Raw genomic sequence first — 21,709 nt, forward strand, 5'->3', positions numbered from 1 at the left:
CAGCCACTATTCACCCTCTGCTGTTTATTTGTCTGCAGAGTGCCTGGACACTGGGAAAAGCGAATCCCTGAGCACCTGGAATCGAAGAGCATTCCGGGTTCAGATTTAAACATCTTTGGAGGTAAGTGTTGCACCAAACTCTTTCTCAGGCTTGGGACTTTGCACCAGGAGGCGGGGAGAAGTGTACCTCCCCCACTCCTGGCAACTAGAGCTGGCTGAAAGAGGTTTGGGTCAATATTTAACTTTGGTAGACTTTAGAGCTGGGCTGCAGCATGACCATGTGGGCATGAGGCAGACAAAGAGCAGGCTCCAAAGCCTGTAGTAGGCAGGGGCAGAGGGTGCAGAAGCAGAAGAAGAGGTAGGGAGAGCCAGAGGGCTGTGTTTGTAACTCTCTACAAGCCCCAAACAGACACCCCGCTGCAAACCAGAAGCAAGCAGGAGCCAGGGCAGCAAGGTAGCTGCAGCGTGGTCTCTGGCTGGGGGGACTGGAAGCTGTGAGTCCTGAAACTGCCAGCCAGTTCTAGCTCTGGGTTGAGAAAACTTGTCCCCGCCACCTGCATTTTGTCTGATCAGAAACTTCTTGTGATGGCAGTTTTTCCGGTGTGCAGGCCCTGCTCAGGCAGAGTCTGCTCCAGTCCTTCCTCAGAGCGGACCCACAGTGCTTTCTACAGGAAAGGCCCAAATCCTCCAGCTCTGAATGTTTTCTTTTTCTATTTGGAGCAAGGGAAAAACTCTTTAAAATTCTTTTCAAGCTCTGACTTAATTTGTTCTTTTAGTTTGAGAAGCAGGGAGGTAATTACTGTGGTTTATTACCTAGTAAAGGAGCTATAAATTACAGTCCTGTGGTCCTGTTTGGGGGAGTGATTGCTGGAATAGTTTTCAGAAGTTTAGTGCGAAAGGATGAGTTAGTTTGCTTTGTTCTTTCAGGGGTTAAACTTCTTTTCCTGGTGCTGGGAATGGAACCCAGGGCCTCTACACATAGTAGGTGAGCACTCTACCACTGACCTATGAGGTACCTTCAACCCAGAGATTACTTTTTTTTTTTTTTTTTAACAAAAGGAAAAAAAGCCAAACTTTTCAAATTTTGTGTCAGTTCTCTAGGTCCAAATCTTTCCTAAAATTTCCTCCCCAGACAGATATCAGGTTGTCAGTTAATTCCAATATGCTATTTAATGGTGCTTTATGACTGGAATGCAGTTTGGGATTAACCATTGTTATTGTTTTTATTAACAGTCCTGGTAATGGAGTCACTGTCTCAGCTATGGGTGTCTGTTTATATCCAGCAAGGATGGAACATTTTAGGCATTTACAACTCAGTGTGTATACGTGATTTGCATATGTGCAAGTAACAGAGAAACTGTCACCCTGGAAGCTGCAGGAGTATAAGATGATACCCACACCCACTTGTGTCTCGAGAGCTTGGCGCCCCTTTGTACTGCAGTTGTAACCACAGGAAAGATCTCATGGCAAATAAAGATTTATCATTTAAGTAGAGTTTTGATAGAGAAATCAGATTGCTGTGTTTGAGTACAGATATATCTAATCTGCCAACAGCCTGGCAAATATTGACTAATAGTCTGTATGCTTGGTCACCTGCTCCTCCCGAGCCAACTTTCCCCCAGTTTTGGCTCTGGCGGCCTGGCTCATAGCTTGGGTTCTCAGACCTGGCCAGAGTGAGGGGAAAGGGTCTGGTGACCACCCTCTTCAGTTAGTTTTGCTTCAGGAAAGTGGAAACCAGGGTGCTGAAGGGAAACTCCCAGCTGTTGGGTGCCTCTGGGGGTTGCCCAGACTAACTTCACTCTTAGTTCACACTTAGAGGTTGTTTTTTTGTTTCCTTAAAACTTAAATTTCTTTTGACTGCCTCAGATTTCCAAATCACCCGCATCAATCCTTAATGTTAATTGTTAAACAGCAGTTGGCGTATTAATGGATATGTTAGTGGCATGGAGGCTCCAGAATGGGACTGGGCCTCCAATGGGCCTCACTGAAGTTAAGACATTTCTCTGAAGCGGCACCAGGGACTGCTACCATTGACTTATGGCCTCAAGAGTTTCAGTTTGCTTGGAACTGTTGAGAGAGTTCAGAAGGGGCCCTCCTCATCTTTGCAGAAACCTCAGGAAGGGAGTTGTTGGGCCATATTTCTAGGCCCCTCTCTGTGGTATCTGGAAAGCTCAATGTGAATGACTGGCCCTGGTGAATGGGTGTCATGTGTCATGTGGGGCAGACAACACAAAGATGAGTGGATTGACTCCTTGGTAGACAGAAGAATATATTGTGGAAGCCAGCATTTGGTCTGTTCTTTATCTCTCAAACCTGGGCCAGACAGGTTGGATTCTTGCTTTCCAGCACCTGAGTCAGTCATGACTAGGATGGTTTCTATGGAAGTCTTCCAGCTAGAACCCTTGAAATATGTTGCCACCAGCTTAGGCTAGCACTCACTTCCAAGGTTGTGATTTGAACACCCCCATCATTCATGAGAAAGTCTCTTGAAATGTTCTCAACAGACTCCCTTTGGGTCCCTTCTGGTGAGAAAAGATGGGGAATCTCATACACAGTCTCCTGTAGTTTCTACAAGTAAGTCCCCACACTTGGGGCCAGCTGAAGAGTAACCCTCCATAAATAAAAGACACTCAAGGTTCAGAAATCAAGACTAGGGATGTTTAGACAGTCTGTGAAAAGGTTGAAATGTGTGGGTGATGTCACCAAACAGAAGGCAAGAGTAGGGGTGGAGACTGGGAGGACTGTTTGCTTTAGCCAGGTTCTACTGAGCAGAACTGGTTCAGTTCAGTTTCAACTGTTAGCTGTGGAGTTGCAGTCTACAGGGAGGGTCTCAGGCTGTCTTGTAGGTTAGCACAGGAGACTCCATTGGAGTTCAATAGGAGACTCCATTGGAGTTCAATGCTTCCCTCTATTTCAGAGGCAATTAGATCATTTCCTCTTACATTTTTATCTTTAAAAGCATATAATTTCATGTATCACTCAGCTATGCACTGAGGAAATGCATAAGTATCGGTTTGGCTAGGGCATTAGGTCTCCCCAGATTTAGCAAAATCTTGACCCACAACTTTATAGTGGAGCATGGCTTTCCTAGTAGGCTGCCACTGAACAAAACCAACTGGACTTGGAGAAGAGACATTTACATTTTGTCAGGTAATTATAGGCCTTTTGGTTTCTCCAGTGGCTGTGGTGTATGGCGTGGGTGTTAGCAAACTCCATACAATTGCATGCCATGAAGAAATCTGCTGACTGATCCACTGACTAGCCAGTCATTTCTGGGCTTGGCTCTTGCCTTTTGATACCCGGGTCTGTGGGTCAAAAAAGCCTGGAGTGGGTAGTGGTTGGGCATGCTGAATTAAATTTGTCTGTAGAAGAGAGGCCATAGGAAAAGTTAAGTGGACACTAAGAAGACAGAGAACATTGCTGTTCCCTTATGTTTGGAGCGTGTGTAAAGAAATGTAAGTGCAGATAAGTTCCTTTGTGTGGTATGTATGTGTGTGGGGTACCCCCTCATGGTCCTGCTGCTAAGACAGAACTCCGACCCTCCTACCCTGAACAAGATCCCCTACTTTTCCTCCCCCAAATCGAAACGTTCTGTTTGGAAATCTGGTTCCTTCAGTGACTCCCTATTCCAAATAAAAGGATTTAAGTTGATGGTAACCACGTGAGCACATAACACTGCACATTACTGTGGCGTTTGGAGCAGAGACCCAGGCAGGCTTCTTCTGTGATTACGTTTTCTAGATTCTCTTTAGAGCGAGAGCTTCCCCCCCACCCCCACGCACCCACCTCCTCCTTCTCCTTCTCCTTTCCCTTCTCCGGAGCAGGCGCTCTTCCAGCGGCTTGCAGTTTTCTGTTCTCATGGAGCAGTGCTGGGCAAGCTAGCCGATGGGACTCCAGGCCATACCAGGAGGATGGAATTTATTTTAAGGTATTTCCTCTGATTGTTCATATCTAGAGTGAGTTATGGCCAGGAGAGACAAAGGTCAGGCGAGGAGACACTGGATCATGGACAGGACCCTCAGCCTCTGTCTTCCTTTGTTTCTGTTTTAGAACCGAAAGCAATTGAAAGATTCCCAGTAGCGCCATAGACTCTGAGTTTAATTCCCTAGAAAATATTGTGAGGTATAAAGGGTACTTGGGGGCTACTAGATGGACAAGTACTCTGGAGTATTCGGTGGCTTTGTCCCACTGCAATTGGGCTGAAGTCCCAGGACCTAAGCCCCAGGCAGAGGAAGGGTTGTGATGTCTGAGGTAGCTGGAAGCTGTGGTCAGGCAGAGATGGCCGGCAAGAGGCTAGAATGGCCAGACCTCATGAAAAGAGTGGGGGCCAGCAGCTGAGAAGGGGAGTCTCTCTCCATTTGGTCAGTGTTTACTGAGCAGGATGGAGGGTTAGGGCTGACCTGGGCAGCCTGAGCAGATGGGAGAGGAAAATCAATGAGGAAAACGTGCAAATGCACTGCCATTTTATTCATGATGCTTCCAGGCACTTTGTTCAGTGTTGGGTTGCGGGGGGTGGGCAGAGTTCCCCTTGCTGGACCCAAGGAGTCCAACCTGGAGGGCCTGCCATTGTTTCTAGAGCAATATCTGCCTGGGAGGGATGGAGAAAGGCAGCTCAGACCTGGGGAAGCTTGGTGTGCTGGTGAGCTTGCCAGTCGCCTGGAGGTTGATTTTCTTTTCAGAAGGGGATTGGGGCTCAGTTTGTGCTTCTATCAGTGTTTTTGGTTTGGGTGTTTGCTGTATACCCCTAAGACAGCCCGAGTTAAAGAACTGGCCTGTGTGCCCAAGATCAGAGGGAATTTTGTAGGTATCTTCCTCAGCAAGCAGAGACAGGTATTTCTCTGGCTTTCTATTCCCTGAAAGGGAGCTGTTGCCAGCCTGGAGGCAGATGAGTTAGACTGCCTGTTTCCAAAGTACTAACCAGGCCAGGGCTAATTGGGCTTTGGGGGACCTTCTGCTCCTGGGAAGAGTGGAAGGAAGTCTTTGGAAAGGTGGAAGAAACTAGCTTTACTTTGCTCCTTGGAGCAGAGAAAGTGGTGCCTGGTGAGGAGTTGGAATCAAATTTGCTCTCTTTAATAAAGCAAAAGCCATATTTCCTTACTTACAAAACAAAAACAAATCAGGCTTCCTCTACTTGAGTGAGATTTACTTTCCCAGAAAGAGCCGATTCTGCCTTTCCCCATGCCGACCTCGGTGGTAACTGTGCTTAACCGAGGCCGTTTCAAGTGCTCTAAACACCCCTTGGAAATAAAATGTTAGCTTTAATTGCTGTTCAATTACTTGTCAGCATTTCATATGATTTATGACCCAGTTCTGGTGCATTTTTGACCCAGTTAAAGACTCATAAATAATATAGTTTGACTAGAAAGAAGGAGAAATGGAGCATAGGTTTGTTAGAGACGTCTTTTTATTGTGGCTTCAGTGCCGGCAAGCAGAATAAATATCTAACAACACGCTCTCTAAACTGGTTCCGTATAAAAGCATGCACAGTGAGAAGCCAATAACTGCTTTCATAGGACACAGTGGTGTTTCCCTCCCAGGAAAGAGCTAAAGCCACTGTTATGGCCAAAGGATTAGCTATTAAAAAGACTGGTCCCCTAGGTGCTTCAAGCACCAGCCTCAACCTCACAGGCCAGGGCATTTCCTCAATAACTTTCCTCTCCATTCTTGGATTTTAAGGCTTCTTGCCAAAAGTTACTCCTCACCTACCTCCCTGGCTTGCACAGATAGTCTTGGAACGGTGAGACCTTTCAGAGATGGGTAGGACACCCGTTTGAATGGCAGAAAGGTCCCACCAGGCACCTTCATTGCTCTAAGAACTCTGTGCCTGAGAAAATGCTTTCTTCTAGTACCTCTGAAAATCATGGGATTCAGGGAAGCTCAGGGGTGCCGCGCAAAGAAAAACTTGGCGGGTTTGGAGAAGCCGGGTGAACGGTGGGATTTGCCTAGAAAGCTTACCCGTGGCAGTGAGCAATTTCAAGAGGTGGAAATCCAACAGCGTATTTTCAATCGCAACACAATAACAAACCAACAAAACCCTGCTATTATAAATTATCAATTTTAATCATCTCGCCTAAGCTTATTCCAAAAACCAGTCTTTTGGATTTCAGATGTGAGGCATAAGGCCGGGATACAGACCCGTATCTTGAAATCAGAGCTCTCTATTTTGCCCGCTGGGGCCCACCGCCCAGAAGCCACCTAGTCGCGGGTCAATCGAGGCCCTGGTTTGAGTTGAGCTCTCACCCAAGCTTTCCCGTGGCTCCCGCAACTCCTCACGTCGGGCCTGGTCCCAGCGCTTGGGTGACTGGACTTGGTCTGGTCGAGCCGGAAAGGTACGCGCGCGCGCGCGTTGCAGACAGCCCAGCCCCTTGCTCCAACGCTCTCAGCCCCTTTGGACTAGACGGTCCACTCCCAGGTCTGGTTCTCACGGCCTTCCCTGCAGCTGGCTTAGCTGAGAAGGCGGTGAGAGTCGCGTCAGCAATTTGGAGGAGAAAGTGCGGGTTGATTATTGACCCACGCCTTCTTTCTTCAAATGGCACATCCGACCCTGAGGGTTTGAAGAGAAAATGCCGCGGAGCGGATTTTTGCGGCCCGGTCTCACCTCCTACACGTCCCGGCTCTTCCCTTTCAAGTTGCGCCGCTGCAATATGCCATAAGGAGCAAGTGTTTGCTGTTTTGTGCTCTGTTTACAGCTTTGGGGAGCCGAGTCATAAATCTTGCCCAGCCATAAATGACAAAAACCATTGGTATGCATGAGGCCACCCTGGCCTGGAGTGCTTTTTGATTTCTCCCCTTTCCCCTGGCTTTGTTTTTGCTCTAAGGTGACACTTTGGCTCCCTGACAACTTAAACATACTACTTATATTTTTAACACCTTCCTTTGAGAAAGGACCCTTGTTGACGCCTCCGAATTGCATGAAAGCGCTCTCTCTCTCTCTCTCTCTCTCTCTCTCTCTCTCTCTCTCTCTCTCTCTCTCTCTCTCTCTCTCCTCTCCTCTCCTCTCCTCTCCTCTCTCCTCTCTCCTCTCTCTTTTCCCACACTCCTAACCTGGAGGAGTTTACTTCTGAAGCTGGGCAGCTGAGGAAGGCACTGGGAATTATCCCATCCTCTTTAAAGTTGTGGCATATAACCAAGGAAATTCAGCAGGCTTTTGCTCAGACCAGCAAAAGGAAGGCCACTCAGCTAATGAGGAGGTGAAATATCATAGATGTCCATTTGTGTTGGTGTCAGAACCTTATCTGTCTTCCTTGTAGGCAACCTCCTTGCGTGCAGTACAATAAAACGGGCAAGCAAGAGGTGGAGACTCAAGTTTCTAGGTATCTTTGTGTATGCCTGAGCCCAGAGAGGTTCATTTCGCTGTAGGGACAGTTGTCTATCTCCCCAGGACACTTCCCTCCTTATGGCCTAGAAATATAACCGAAGGCAGTCGAGTTGCATTTGAGGATGTGTCTGGAAATAGGACCTATCCCTGCACCACAGGGACTGGCTTTGGGGTGTCTATATTGGGAGAGGCAGGTGAAGTAAACTACCCAAAGTCAGGGCAACTCATTTCTCTTTCTCCCCCACCCCCAATAAAAATGTCCAGGGCAGGGAATTGCGTGGTTTCTCAGACAGATTCTTAAGAAATAGAGCCCCGCAAGAGAGCCCCTTTGTGAGAGCCGTTTGTCCTCATTAGCATAATTTTCCTGGACTTTAGTGACGCCTAGAAAGGAGAGGGAGGGCGTGGGGTGGGGGAGGCCGCCCTCCTCCCGCTGCCGCCGAGCTCGCTCTGCTCCTGTTCCTCCCCTCGCCTTAGCCCCATCCCCCACGCCGGCGCTTCCCTAGCCGCTCGGCTCTCCCCTCCCGCCCGCCCCGGCACCCCTTACCGCACCCCCCGACCGACCCCTGCTCGGCGCAGTATTCATAAGAAACATACCCAAGTCGGTGCCACTAGCCCCGCGGAGCCCGGCCGCGCCAGCGCTTATCTGGGGCCGCGGCCGCGGGCAGGGCGGGGGCGGGCGTGGGGGAGGGGAGGGGAGGGGGTCCAGTAGCCCCAGTCCGCCCGGGGCCAGCCGCCCAAGCAGCAAGTCGCCCCGCTCTCCACGGAGCCCCGGCCTCGGGGGGGTCTCCCGCCAGCCCGCCCGCCCGCCACCTCGGCGGATGCTGAGGGTCGCTGGCCATCCCGCGCCGAGGGGACCCGGGGCCGCAGCCCAAGCCCGAGCCCGCGGCGGCCGTCAGAAGTTAAGGTAAGCGGGGCCACCGCCGGCCTCTCTCAGCGCTGAATGGTAGAGTGTATGTCTCGGTGATTTATGGCTGCAGACTTAAATCTCGGTTCAAGAAGAGTTCACAAGCCGGAGCTTCCTCGCAGGCAGTGACTGATACCCTCACACTTCAGTTCAGGCCGCGCTCCCATCCCCGCCCCCACTCTCCCCTCTTTCCTAGCCCAGCCTCAACTTTTCTGGGTTTGTGAGAGAGGGAGGAATGGGCTGGGAACGCTGGCTTTTACCTCGACGTCCCCTTTCAAACTCGGGTGAGGGCAGCAAAGGGAAGGAGAGGGAGCGGAGTCTGGAGGAGGTGGAATTTGGGCATACCTTGTGTGGAGACAACGGGTTTGCTTCCTGTACTCAGTTCAGCCTCCTCAACTCGCTTCAGCTCTTGCACCTGGAGGTTATTGTCCAGCACTAGATCCTTGTGGAGGAATCTCCCTCCACCCTCAGCCCTTGCTTGGAGGGGACAAAGCAAAGTTTCCTGGCTGGCAAACCTCCAACTTCTTTACTAGGTTGAAAACTTTGGGGGCTGGAGGGGGCGGGTTGTGTGGGCTCTAAGGTGATTGAGGACCTCAAACAATGGGATCTCTAAGTTGAATTCATATTTTAAGTTTGTGGACGCTACCTTATGGTCTTTGATTTTAAAGATTCTTGTTGTTATTTTAGAAGGCAATGTACAGTCTGATGAAAAGGCTAAAGCAAGTAGCAGGCTGGTATAGCCTGCGCTAATGGCTTAGAAAGTCACTGGAAATACTGCACGTTCAAAATCAATTTTGTTTCATTTAATATCTTGCTGTTCAAATGTCTAGAGTAATTTTCTTAACCTAACGTTTTACCTTAATCAAGCTTGGTATCTCAAAAATTTATAATGACAGGCATTAACACTGCCAAATATAATAGGAACTGTTTTCAGTGTAAGAACGAGCAAAGTAGACATTAAATTGTAATTCACTTTTAAATTTTATTTTGCTCTTTATTTACTTTCCATAGTGTTATCTGTAGCTTCCTAGACATTTCCAAAAGGGAAACAATACTCCAGGGTTCATGGCCATGCACAATAACCCTGGAGAAGTGCCGCTGTGATTCTTTATTGAGGTTCTGGAAAATTAATTGTGCCTGTTTTCCAGATGTTGATCAGATTGTTGGTTTAATGATGAAATCTAAGGGAGTTTATTATTAAAAACAAGATTATAACCACCCATTGGTGGATACTTGTTATATTATTTTTCTGATTAATATCTGCTATTTCTAGAAAAGTTAAATAACTCTGGGATTGAATAGTCACAGTAGGGGTTTGAAATGTAAACCATTATCTGCATGGATTTGCTGGTAATTTTCTTACTGGTCAGAGGGACTAGCATTCTGAGTCTGTGTGTGTGTGTGTGTGTGTGTGTGTGTGTGTGTACACGTAAGACTCACAAGGAACTTTTCTTGCTGAGAATTAGAAGTTTACCTTGTAAAAGTTGAAAACCAAGAGTACGCAGATTTACTTCTAACAAACCACTTCCTAAATGGGATTTTTTAGTTGCTTTTTAGGTTTCTCTTTACTTAGTATTTCTGGAGGAGGAAAATAAACCAAATAACAAATATGATCAACAACAGTATACAAAGATCAGGGAAGTCTGGCAGGAGTTTATGGTTTGTGCTTCCATGCCTCCTCCGGAGCCAAATGACCCCCATACATCAAATTGCATAGCAGTTTCTAAGACAGAACCTATTATCATTAAGTTGGAAGGAGAGTTCAAGCCGTGGTCATGGAGATGAACGCTGGTTTTTCAGGTTCCTGGTGGGTTGTTTTTTTCTCTAATCCATCATGTTTTAACAGGTAGAATTTGATAGTTGCCCAGAATACCAGCACCTCAGAAAGTCCAAGGCAGGAGAGTCTGGGAACCTCCTGTAACTTCGAAACAGAGTCTGGGTGACTTGCTTCAAAGTGCCTGAAAAACAGGGTAGGAGAAAGGGTATAGACAGTTACAGGGTTTGAATTGAGTTTGTGACTTATGGGTGGGGTAGTGGTGTTTGTCACTCCCAGCACCCCTCAGAGAGGGGGGGGGAAGAGGGGGAGTTCTACCCAAAGTTTTCTCTCCCACCGACCCACTTCTTGACCTCATTGGGTTCATTTGTAGGAGGTTGGTCCTCTTGACTGAACTAGAGCAGGTTAACTACCCGATAGGCTCAGCTTCTGAAGTTCATCATGTTCTGACAGAGTTGTCGCCTCAGTGTGTGTGTGTGTGTGTGTGTGTGTGTGTGTGTGTGTGTGTGCAAGCCTCCTTTAAGACTCCAGGGAAAGGCTGGCTAGGAAGAAAGTCTGCCTCTGTTAGGGTTTGGGGACAAATATAAATCCTAAAGTGGGATTGGAGAAAAAAATGGCGACCCGTTGCCCTCTTGAGAGTTTCCCCAAAGTCTCGAGAGAGCCTCAGCCTCTACAAAGGGACGCCACGGTTTCTTCTGGAAAAGAAAGACCCCAACCTAGTCTCCAAAGCCTTCCTCATTTTGGACTTCGACTCCAGAGACCCAGCTTCCAGCCCTTACTGGTTATGCTCCTCTCTCCGCGGAAAACCCCCCAACTCCAGACGCAAGTTAAGCAAATATTTGTAGCTGCCAGTAAATTCCAGCAGCTTTTTATAGCGCGGCTCCCTGCGCCCGGGGCCACGTCGTGCTGCTAAATATTGCTGACCACTTTTTCTTTTATGGCTTTCATGTCACTTAGCTATTGAGAGTAAGATGGATTTGCGCGGAGCCCTCACCGCGCTGCACTTCTTCCCCCCTCCCTTCAGGTCTGCGTGGGGCGGCCATTGGTGGCGGAGTGTCACGTGACCGCGGGGGCGTGCCAATGTGCTCCCTTACGGGTGTCAAGCCCCTGTCAGAGTGTACGATCACGATCGTGAAACATCGCGATGCAAAAAGCGACCTTCTACGACAGCTCGGCGATCTACGGTGGCTACCCCTACCAAGCAGCCAATGGGTTCGCTTACAATGCCAGTCAGCAGCCATACGCGCCGCCTGCGGCTTTGGGCACCGATGGCGTTGAGTACCACCGACCCGCCTGCTCCCTCCAGTCCCCCGCCAGTGCTGGGGGTCACCCCAAAGCTCACGAGCTGAGTGAAGCGTGTCTGCGCACCTTGAGTGGCCCTCCTAGCCAGCCCCCAGGCTTGGGTGATCCGCCTTTGCCTCCACCTCCTCCCCAGGCAGCGCCCCCAGCCCCACAGCCTCCCCAACCCCCACCACAGCCCCCTGCACCCACTCCTGCAGCTCCCCCGCCTCCCTCTTCCGTATCCCCCCCTCAAAGTGCCAACAGCAACCCTACCCCCGCCAGCACAGCCAAGAGCCCCCTGCTCAACTCTCCCACAGTGGGCAAACAAATCTTTCCCTGGATGAAGGAGTCGAGACAGAACACTAAGCAGAAAACCAGCGGCTCCAGCTCAGGTAAATGGGTGCCTTCTGGAGGTGGGGCCTGTGGCCAAGCACTGAGCCTTAAGCCACCTCCAGCCATTACCAGCACAGTCTAGGAGCCGTGGAAATGTATCTCCCGCACTCTCCTCCCCCCCCCCCCACACACGCAAGGAGAAAAGTGTTTCCAGAATCTTTGCTACTTAGGGGGCTGATAAGGTTTCCGTGGCAAGGATCCCCCAGACATAAACCTAATCGAAGTCCATCTGGACTTCTCTAGGGCAGTGTGAGCCTGGAGAAGTTGGAATCTCTCCTTGTTCCACTGTTGGGAGTTGAGACCTCTAGGGAGAACCATCCGGAGGGCCTCTCTCTCTAGGCAAAAGCTCCTCTTTTCTAAGCAAACAGTGGCATCCTCCCATACAGAGATGTGGCAGAATAAAAGCAGGCCTAATCATCACCCAAGTCAGAATCAATGCTTTGTCTATAATCAGAGCCAGTGTTTGCAGCAGCAGATGGAGTGGCTGCCTTAGCTCTGGGCAGGCCTTGCTCAGTCTCTGTACAATGAAGGAGGCAGCCAGGCATCTCCGGGGGAGGGGATTCAGCTTATCTTCCTAATGGGAACCACGTGGGGCTTTGGGAACTGGACTCCTGTAGAGGAGCCTCAGCCTCAAGGCCCTGGGCTTCGTGGTCCTTTGGTTACCTTGGCTCCTCCCTCTCCAGTTTCCATTGCTCTCCCCTGGAACATTCAGAGCTGGTATTTGGGGAGCCAAGGAAGACAGGAGGCACCAACATGATGGGCCAAATTGAGCAGCCTGCTTCATGACATGGAGAGCCCTAATAACCAGTACTCCTCAAGGGCCTCTCTCCCAGGACTTGAGCGCTTCAGTGAGCTCTGCTCTCCCTTGGTCAGAGAAGGCCTTCCAGTTTGACCTTAGGGATGGTAGATTCTAAAACTGGTTAGTTGAAGCTAATGACTGATCACTCAGTCACTCAGGGAGGATGAAAGGCCTTCATGCATACACTAGGTCTCTCACATTTCAGCGACTGAAGGAACGAAGATAGTGACACCTGCCCACAGGAAGCTTATTGTCGGAGAGGCCAGTAAATCAGCTAAACAAGTAAAAGGTTAGAGAGGAAGTGCAGGCCAGAAAGGCAAGCAGGAGGCTCTGCCGCTCTGTCCTCCCCTTGAAGCCCAGGATTCGCTCACTCCTTAGGCTCCTTAGCGGAAGGAAGGACAGACTAACTGGGCTGTTTCTGCACACCAAGGGTCCTGCTTCTCTCTGGTGGAGGACAGTGCCTCAGTGGGGTGAAGGAAGGAGGGGTTAGGCTAGGGCTGGGGAGCTGGGCGGGGTTGCCAGCAGCGCCTGACACCACTTTTCCTTTCTGCGTCCCTCGCAGGGGAGAGCTGCGCTGGTGACAAGAGCCCGCCTGGGCAAGCTTCGTCCAAGCGCGCGCGCACGGCATACACGAGCGCGCAGCTGGTTGAGCTGGAGAAGGAGTTCCACTTCAACCGCTACCTTTGCCGGCCCCGCCGAGTGGAAATGGCCAACCTGCTGAACCTCACTGAGCGCCAGATCAAGATCTGGTTCCAGAACCGCCGAATGAAGTACAAGAAGGACCAGAAGGGCAAGGGCATGCTGACCTCGTCTGGGGGCCAGTCCCCAAGTCGCAGTCCGGTGCCTCCCGGTGCAGGAGGTTATCTGAACTCTATGCATTCGCTGGTCAACAGTGTCCCTTATGAGCCCCAGTCACCCCCTCCCTTCTCCAAGCCCCCCCAAGGCGCCTACGGGTTGCCTCCTGCCTCCTACCCCGCTCCCCTGCCCAACTGCGCTCCCCCTCCTCCCCCACAGAAGCGCTACGCAGCGGCGGGGTCAGGCGCAGGGGGCACCCCTGACTATGACCCGCATGCTCACAGCCTGCAGGGTAACGGCAGCTATGGGACCCCACACTTACAGGGAAGCCCCGTCTTCGTGGGGGGCAGCTATGTGGAGCCCATGAGCAACTCCGGGCCAGCACTCTTTGGCCTAACCCACCTCCCCCACACCACCTCGGCTGCCATGGACTACGGGGGCACTGGGCCGCTGGGCAGCGGTCACCACCATGGGCCGGGGCCTGGGGAGCCGCACCCCACCTACACGGACCTTACTGCCCACCATCCTTCTCAGGGAAGAATTCAGGAAGCGCCCAAGCTCACCCACCTGTGATGATGGGCTCGGGCTGCGTGCCAGGAGAGTTGCCCTCCCCACCTTCTTTGGTTCTTTTTTAAAATTTTGTTTTGTTTTATGTTCTTCCTGCTCTCCCTTTTCTTCTCTGCACCCCTCCCTCATTTTGTTTTCTTTGGTAATGCGTTTTTATGGTTTATGTGACGTAGCAATCTTGGTTGCTGGAAAGTCTGTATTAGTAGTGACATTTACATCCCCCACCTCCCAGCCCCGGGCTCTGGCTCTGGCTCTACACCCTTTACCTTCTCTACTCTTTGATAAGAAACAGGGTATATGAACAAACTTGCTAGTTGAGTTTTCAATGTGAATTTGTTTGTACGTTATGGCTCCCGAGAGGAAGCAATTATGTTTATTTTTTTTTAAGTTTTAGTTTTTGAAATTGCACTTCTTGTAATGAGCGAGAAAAAGAAATCAAAGGCGCTTTGAAACAGGGACTCCCTGTGCAAAGATGACCAAGTGTACGTCTTTCCGTGTGTGTATGCTTGTGAACAGTCAGATTTATTTATATTTTTTGCAAGCATTGAATAGTCTAAGTTTTAAATATTATTTATCCCCATCCGTTCGTATTTATATTAAAGAAATTCTGTACCCTGATTGTTCAGAAGGTTTCTTGAGCCTTTTGTTCAATGGTGTATTGGCATACATATAAAATTTATTTGAAAGGGAAATAAAATTCCTTTATAAAAACCGTAGCGATGCAATAAGAACAGAGAAGACCCAGCGTTTGAAAACAGTGGTTTAGGTTTGAGACATCCGGCAGAACTGAACGCTAAAAATGCTAGATTTGTTTTGAGAGTTTTACATTCCTTGCTGCTCACATTCTGAGAAACAAAACAAAATAAAAAAATAAAGTTTTTATTCTGATTAAGATCCGTGTCAAAGGGGGTTCTTTGGCTGAAGATGGGGCTCTGTGTCGAGTATAGGCAGAGTACTACGGCTGCCGCAGCACCGCGACTCCTGCGTGCGGCCTGGCCTGGCGTGTGTCGCCTGGAAGCTCAGCGAGTTCCGGAGAAAGAGGCCTCGGTTTCTGGAGGCTGCCTGAGCTCGAGAAAAGCAGTGCTCCGGGTCCGCTAGGTTGCCTGGTTCCCAGCTGCCGCCCAAGCAGGCAAAGGGCGCCTGCCTGCGAAGTGCCAGGCGGCGTGGAAGAAACAAAGGAAGCCGGCCGGAGGCGCGGCGGGGGGCGCACAGGTGCGGGGCGACGCGCCCCGAGAACCCGGAGCTCTTCTCCACTCCCCTGCACCAAAAGCCCAGCAGCCAAAGCCTCATCCTTGGGAACCACACAGGTTTTGAGCTCTTCCCATGAGCTATCGCAGTCCAGGTCTCCATCGAGGATGTTTTATGGTTCACTGTCGCTCCTGGAGAAGGAAGAGAGAAAAAATTCTCTCCTAAATTCAGCTCCAAAGAGACCGGTGCTCCCTCAGGTCTCCAGCAAAAGAACTGAGCTCCCTCCAGAGAGTCTCTAGGCCTTCCTTGGACTGGAAGGAATCCCTTCCGTGAATCTCAGCATCAACTTCCTCCCGGAATTCAGCATTTGCCATTCTGTGGATTTATTTCCTCTCTTTTTATGGCCCCAGGGGGAGGAGGAGAGAGAAAGGAGATTGGTATCTTTCTAATAAAAATGCAATTGTACAAGTGCTTCTTTCATTTGCTACTACACAAGCTTAATATTACATTTCCACGTTTGGAGTTAAGATAGGATGCAGGCTGACTGGCCGGCAGAGTCAAAGGCAGACACAGGAAAAGGAAAATATTTCCATCTTCAAGGTAAAGAATTATCCATTCAAGAACCAAATTCAGAAAATGCAAGCCTCAGAGCTGCACCCCGTTATCAAAACTGGAGGTGAAAGGCCTGTGCCTGAGAATTGGGAGGATCTGAGCCCCCATCCTCCTTGGATTGTATCTTTCAGAGGCAGAAGTGGGAAATGTCGCCATTTTGTTTGCAACCTCAAATATCAAACATCATGGCCTCTACCCACCCACTACCCCAGCACCCCAAGAAAATCCTTAGAAGACATGCTGGACTCATTTCTGTGGAGCCTCAGAGAGCAGTTTCTAGGGACTCTTTTCACGTTTTAGAAAAAAGAAAAATCTCGGAGGATACAAAACCTGGCCGCTACAGAAAGCTGTGAGTCTCACGCCGCAGGAGCTTCCCTCACATCCATCCTCCAGCGCTTGACTCACGTTTTCTTTTCAAAGATTTTGGCCTGTTGGGAAGGACTTGGTCCCCTCACCCCAACCTCATTACCGCAATAACGTGCAGACATCAGAAATGCAGAGGTTGGAAAACCAGTCTTGGTGAGGGCTTTTTGTCTGTTGATGCCGAGCAGATACAGTAGTCTTTTAATGTAAACCTTTCAGAAACATGCAGAAAACTACCTGGGAAAATAAGGACCGGCATCAAGGGGAAGAAGCGTATATGGGGTCTCCACCTGAAAATCTTTGAGATGTCAGCACTTGAACCCAACTCCTAAAATCTTCCCTTTAAGGCAAAGAATGCTTTGGGGTCTTCCTTCTTTCCTCAGGGCAGAGACTGTACAAGGAAATTCTAATACTGTTTCCCATATCTTGCCAGCCAAGGCATTCATTTTGGCTTTCAAAGAAAAAAATACATCTAGCCCTCAGCTTCCTGGATATTAAAAAGAAATCTTTATTAAAATATCTCCAGAGTTAAAGCAATGGATTGGGGGAAGATCTGAACATTGGACTGTCTCAGAAAAGGGTCTTCTTCCAGATGGCTTTTGAATTAAGGCAGCCGAGAGAAGCAAATGCTCTCACCCACGCAGCCTGACAAAGCCCAATGGTATGGGCAGCCAGGCTGTCGAACTGTCCTTCCCTGTCTCTCCACACTTTCTGGTAAAAGCAAATGTCCAAAGCCACCACCCCCCAATCTGCAAAGCACCTTAGAATCCTCTCTCCTACCCCAAACCAATCTTTAAAAAGACAAAATTTCCTTGTTTACTTGCGTTTCCTGCTCTCCTCTTTGCTCGGCCACATTTGAGCTTGGAAAAAGCTGGAAGCTGAAATGTGTTGTTAAGGGCCAGAAGCTGTCAAGGCTTTGGGTGAGCAAGATTGATCGCACCCAGACTTCCTTCAGACCTTTGTTTGGAATAAAAGCAAGAAAACTGGAAAACCTTACATTTTCCAAACTAGCATCTCTATCTGCAAGGCAATGCTCTGAGTTGGTCAGGGTTGGAGACCACTTTGTAGCTCATTTCCAACCCAAACCCCTTAGATGCTGGCCTCAGAGATGGAGTTCTGCCCTTGTTCCTTCGTCGGCCTTTCTCATTTTCTGCATAGAATTTTCTCCCCCACCAACCTCTCTCTCCTTGGCCATCAGAATGATTTATTTTCCTGCCACTGATGCCTGCCGGCCTGGGGCACTCTGATCACTTGGTCCATTTCAAAGGAAGAAAAAAAACCCGAATCGCCTCGCCATCCTTAGGGTTTGTGGGAGAGAAGATACCTTCATCAGATCTCTCTCTCTCTCTCTCTCTCTCTCTCTCTCTCTCTCTCTCTCCTAGTTTTGGTGATTTTTTCTTTTAAGTTCTTGCTTGGTTCCTAAAGGTGTTATCTTTTGAATCCTTCAGCACTGTCCAGCACTTAGTCTGATGTCCTGTCTCAGAACTGGAGGAAAGAGAATGAAGGAGAAGTTGAACCGATGTAACTTCTCCTTGAGTCGCCCTCTCCTCCGCAGTGCTGTTTCCCACAACAGGACCAGGGTGCAAATCTCCCTGGTGCCCAAGAGCAGGAAGGTGTGGGAGGCAATTCAGGCTGCCAAGAAACGCTCGCTGCTTCTGAACCAACCAGTCCCCAACAAGAGCGACAAGTACTCGAAGAAGAGTAAGAGGGAAAAGGGAGCGAGGAACAAGAGTCCTCACCCTCCCTGCTGATAAGTTCCAGCAGTCTTCCTGGAAATCCGAAATACTCACCGCGCCCGAGCCCTAAGGGTATGAAACCCAGAGTGCCAGGAGCCGCACGAGCCTGCTCAGGGCGGCATTTCTTTGGCTGGCCGCCGCCCAGGCTACGGGGATTTGGACACAAGGACCTGGGGCTGCTGCCTCTCTTGGCACTTGCATCTATCTTTCTCCAGCCACTCCTGAGAAGTTGATGGCGTAGGAAGATCGGCAAGCTTCGAGAGCCGCCTCTCTTTTTCCGCGGCCCGCAGGAGCCAGATGCAAAGCTGCCGTGGAAAAGCCAGCTAACAATGGGCCAGGGCGCATATCCCAGGCGGGACATTGAGGGAGGCAAGGGGGCTGCAAGGGAGGAGAGGGCAGACGGTAGCAGTGGAATGAGCGAAGGAGAGAGGGAAAAAGTGGAAAGGAAAGGAAAGGAAAGGAAAGGAGAGGAGAGGAGGGAGAGGAGAGGAGAGGAGAGAGGAAAGGAGAGGAGAGGAGGGAAGAAAAGGAAGATGAGAGAGAGAGGAAAGGAGGATAGAATTTTGCCCCAGAGACGGAGCAGCGAGAGAGATGAGCGAGAGAGAGGTGAGAGAGAGAGAGAGAGAGAGAGAGAGAGAGAATAATGAATCGGTTCTGAAATCTAGGAAATGATTTAGGGGAAGTACTGAGGATTGGAGAAAATTGAGGAAAAGAGGAACCCACCCCAATTTTCTCATCTTCTCTCTTCGACTCTACTCCTCTAGCTCTTCTACAGTACATCTCTCTCTCTCTTCTCTTTCTCTCTCTCTCCCTTTCTCTCTCTCCCTTTCTCTCTCTCCCTCTCTCTCCCTCTGCTCTTTTCTCTTGCCTTAGCAGAACTTATGTGGCTGGGATGCAAGGCCCTCGGGTGTCAAAACTTTGAAGATTAATGGATTACTTTGTTAATGACTGCAGGCGTCAGGCTGAGGTGCTTAAATGATTTGTGAGGTGCGAGGCGTCTTCCCGACAGTCCCAAACAATGCACGGAGTGTGCGGGGGAGGCAGAGGGCAGCCGCTGGCGGGACCGGCAGCAGGGCTCACACGCACACACTCACACCACACACACTCCAGGGAGCACACTAGATCTTGCAGATCAGGAGGCGAACAGGCACTCTAGCCCCCACGCACTCCGGGGCATTCCCATCCACACCCACATATATGTATTTTTGCCCTGAAAAAAGTGTAAATAAAGCCTCGATGGCCCCCAATGAGGCGTTCCTTTCTGACTTTTTTGGATCAATCAAACAGACAGTGGCTTCTTTTGATTAAAGCCCAAATTGTCATTGGGCAGAAGCAATCATGTGACAGCCAATTCGGTCCAATTTCAACCTTGTCTCCATGAATTCAATAGTTTAATAGTAGCGCGGTCCCCATACGGCTGTAATCAGTGAATTAGAAAAAAAACACCCCAGCAGCGATCTTCTATGATAGATTTTTTTTTTCGTCTGCGCTCGCCTTTTTCTTGGGCCTTGCCCCCCCAAAGCCCCTCCAAAAGAGGGAACTTTTTCTCCGAGGGGGCTCCAAGGAGAAGGCCATGAATTACGAATTTGAGCGAGAGATTGGTTTTATCAATAGCCAGCCGTCGCTCGCTGAGTGCCTGACATCTTTTCCCCCTGTCGCTGATACATTTCAAAGTTCATCAATCAAGACCTCGGCGCTTTCACACTCGACACTGATTCCTCCTCCTTTTGAGCAGACCATTCCCAGCCTGAACCCGGGCAGTCACCCTCGCCACGGCGCTGGCGGCCGCCCCAAATCGAGCCCCGCGGGCAGTCGCGGCAGTCCGGTGCCCGCCGGCGCCCTGCAGCCGCCAGAGTACCCCTGGATGAAGGAGAAGAAGGCGGCCAAGAAAACCGCGCTGCCGCCCGCCACTGCCGCCTCCACGGGCCCTGCCTGCCTCGGCCACAAAGGTCAGTCCCGAGAGTTGGCCCAACGTCCCGGGGACCCTCGTCCCCCAGCGGGCTTCCCTGAGAGCGGTTATGGGGGAGGGGACCATGGGCTTCTAGGGAAGAGGGAGAGAGAGAGAGGTGCCTGGTGGCGGAAACCCTGCCCCTGTGGGCTCAGGAGTGGTTTTGATGGAGGAGAAAATAGATTCTGAGCTCCACAATAAGACATATATATTTTGAGGAGGGGGGACTTTCTCTAACTTGTGTAATGTAGGATGATTTATTTGAGTTGGAACTGACCTCCTCTTGTCTAGTTGTCCTAGAGTTTGGCTTTTTGACAGTAATGAAGAGTGATAGACCGCTCTTGCTCAGCTAAGCAGCTGATGCATTAATTATAAATTGTGTTGTAGCTAATATAAAGTTTGCTCCCGGATGAAGAGGTTGGGGGGAGCCACAGTCAGGATTTGCTGGAGGTGGAGGAGATTGGGCTTCTCCGGGCTGGGCTCCCAGGAAGGCAGCACAATAGCTGCACCGCATCCAGGGGCGGCCATCTTGTTGCAGTTGCTCTTTCTTGCTGTATTTATTCTCCAGTGGAATAACCCTGCTCAGACCCCTCCACCTTCAACTGTACGTGTGTCTCTTGTTGGTTTCCTTTTCCGCAGAATCCCTGGAAATAGCTGATGGCAGCGGCGGGGGATCCAGGCGCCTGAGAACTGCATACACCAACACTCAGCTTTTGGAGCTGGAGAAGGAATTTCATTTCAACAAGTACCTTTGCAGACCCCGGAGGGTGGAAATCGCCGCGCTGCTGGATTTGACTGAGAGACAGGTGAAAGTGTGGTTTCAGAACCGGAGGATGAAGCACAAGAGGCAGACTCAGTGCAAGGAGAACCAAAACAGCGAAGGGAAATTTAAAAGCCTGGAGGACTCAGAGAAAGTGGAGGAGGACGAGGAAGAGAAGTCACTCTTTGAACAAGCCCTGAGCGTCTCCGGGGCCCTTCTGGAGAGGGAAGGTTACACTTTTCAGCAAAACGCGCTCTCTCAACAGCAGGCTCCCAATGGGCACAATGGCGACTCTCAAACTTTCCCAGTTTCGCCTTTAACCAGCAATGAGAAAAATTTGAAACATTTTCAGCACCAGTCACCCACTGTTCCTAACTGCTTGTCAACAATGGGCCAGAACTGTGGAGCTGGTCTGAACAATGACAGTCCCGAGGCCCTCGAGGTCCCCTCTTTGCAGGACTTCAATGTTTTCTCTACAGATTCCTGCCTGCAGCTTTCAGATGCGCTGTCGCCCAGCTTGCCGGGCTCCCTGGACAGTCCCGTAGATATTTCAGCTGACAGCTTTGACTTTTTTACAGACACACTCACCACAATCGACCTACAGCATCTGAATTACTAAGAACATTAAAACAAAACAAAGCGTCCTAACACAAAACCCCTTTGACCAGGTGGTTTTGCCATCTTTTATTCCGGGAGTTTATTTTTTGTTTTATTTTTCTTCTTGATCTCCTCCCCCTACTTTCTTAAATGTTGAGGATTTTCTGTTTAATGTTCTCCCCCACTCAGTTTTAAAGCCATCTCTTACAAATTATGTTGGAGTTTTAGTTGTTTTACACCGAACCCAACAAGCTTCTATGTGATTTTCCTGAGAACAAAACATGAGGCCTGCAAGAAAGTGACCATAAATTGTCTTGTCACTTTCTTTTTATTTTTGTATCACATTCGGATGCATTGTCATGCATATTTTTGGTAGAATAAATTCTCCTTTGCTATAAGTAGCTTTCTTATTTTTTCTTCCCCTCGAGGCTTATACTGATTCCGTTTTGCTTCTTTTAGTCTAATATAGTAAATAAAAGTCTGGTCAGTTTACCTTTTTCAATTTTAATATATTTTTTATTAGGGTGGCATGTTCAAAGTCTGCAAAAGACAGCAACAAAGAAGAAAGCCAGAAAATGGCCAGGGCTTCTGGCAAGTGTTTTTTTGGCTCCCCCCCCCCAAGGGAATGGATTTGGTTTTCAGTGTTGAGACTCAAGCCATAGAGAAATTAGTAA

The 21,709-nt window shown here is 49.6% G+C and overlaps 2 protein-coding genes across 3 annotated transcripts; both read left to right on the forward strand.

The window, feature by feature from the left end:
* Positions 1 to 3,802: 3,802 nt before the first annotated feature.
* Positions 3,803 to 14,674, forward strand: Hoxa3 (homeobox A3). Of its 2 annotated transcripts, none has more exons than XM_038319576.1 (3): positions 3,803 to 3,928; positions 11,021 to 11,669; positions 13,032 to 14,674. In XM_038319576.1, exons 2-3 carry the CDS (start codon positions 11,141 to 11,143, stop codon positions 13,835 to 13,837), a joined length of 1,335 nt encoding a protein of 444 aa, XP_038175504.1. In that variant the 5' UTR covers positions 3,803 to 3,928; positions 11,021 to 11,140; the 3' UTR covers positions 13,838 to 14,674. The 2 variants fall into 2 exon arrangements, with proteins under 2 accessions (XP_038175504.1, XP_038175505.1); XM_038319577.1 differs by lacking the exon at positions 3,803 to 3,928 and adding an exon at positions 8,139 to 8,222.
* Positions 14,675 to 19,303: 4,629 nt separating this feature from the next.
* Positions 19,304 to 21,446, forward strand: Hoxa2 (homeobox A2). Its single transcript, XM_038319135.1, has 2 exons — positions 19,304 to 19,679; positions 20,318 to 21,446. The coding sequence occupies exons 1-2, from the start codon at positions 19,304 to 19,306 to the stop codon at positions 21,055 to 21,057; spliced, it is 1,116 nt and encodes a 371-aa protein (XP_038175063.1). The 3' UTR covers positions 21,058 to 21,446.
* The last annotated feature ends 263 nt before the right edge of the window (positions 21,447 to 21,709 follow it).

The sequence above is a fragment of the Arvicola amphibius genome, chromosome 2, assembly GCF_903992535.2.
Source record: "Arvicola amphibius chromosome 2, mArvAmp1.2, whole genome shotgun sequence".
In the NCBI taxonomy this organism is placed as follows: domain Eukaryota; kingdom Metazoa; phylum Chordata; class Mammalia; order Rodentia; family Cricetidae; genus Arvicola; species Arvicola amphibius.

Excerpts from the sequence above, each read along its gene's own strand:
- Hoxa2 (XM_038319135.1), top strand. The coding sequence starts at position 19,304 with ATGAATTACGAATTTGAGCGAGAGATTGGTTTTATCAATAGCCAGCCG. Across the intron at positions 19,680-20,317 it reads TGCCTGCCTCGGCCACAAAG|AATCCCTGGAAATAGCTGAT; the intron begins GTCAGTCCCGAG and ends CCTTTTCCGCAG.
- Hoxa3 (XM_038319576.1), top strand. The coding sequence starts at position 11,141 with ATGCAAAAAGCGACCTTCTACGACAGCTCGGCGATCTACGGTGGCTAC. Across the intron at positions 11,670-13,031 it reads AACCAGCGGCTCCAGCTCAG|GGGAGAGCTGCGCTGGTGAC; the intron begins GTAAATGGGTGC and ends CGTCCCTCGCAG.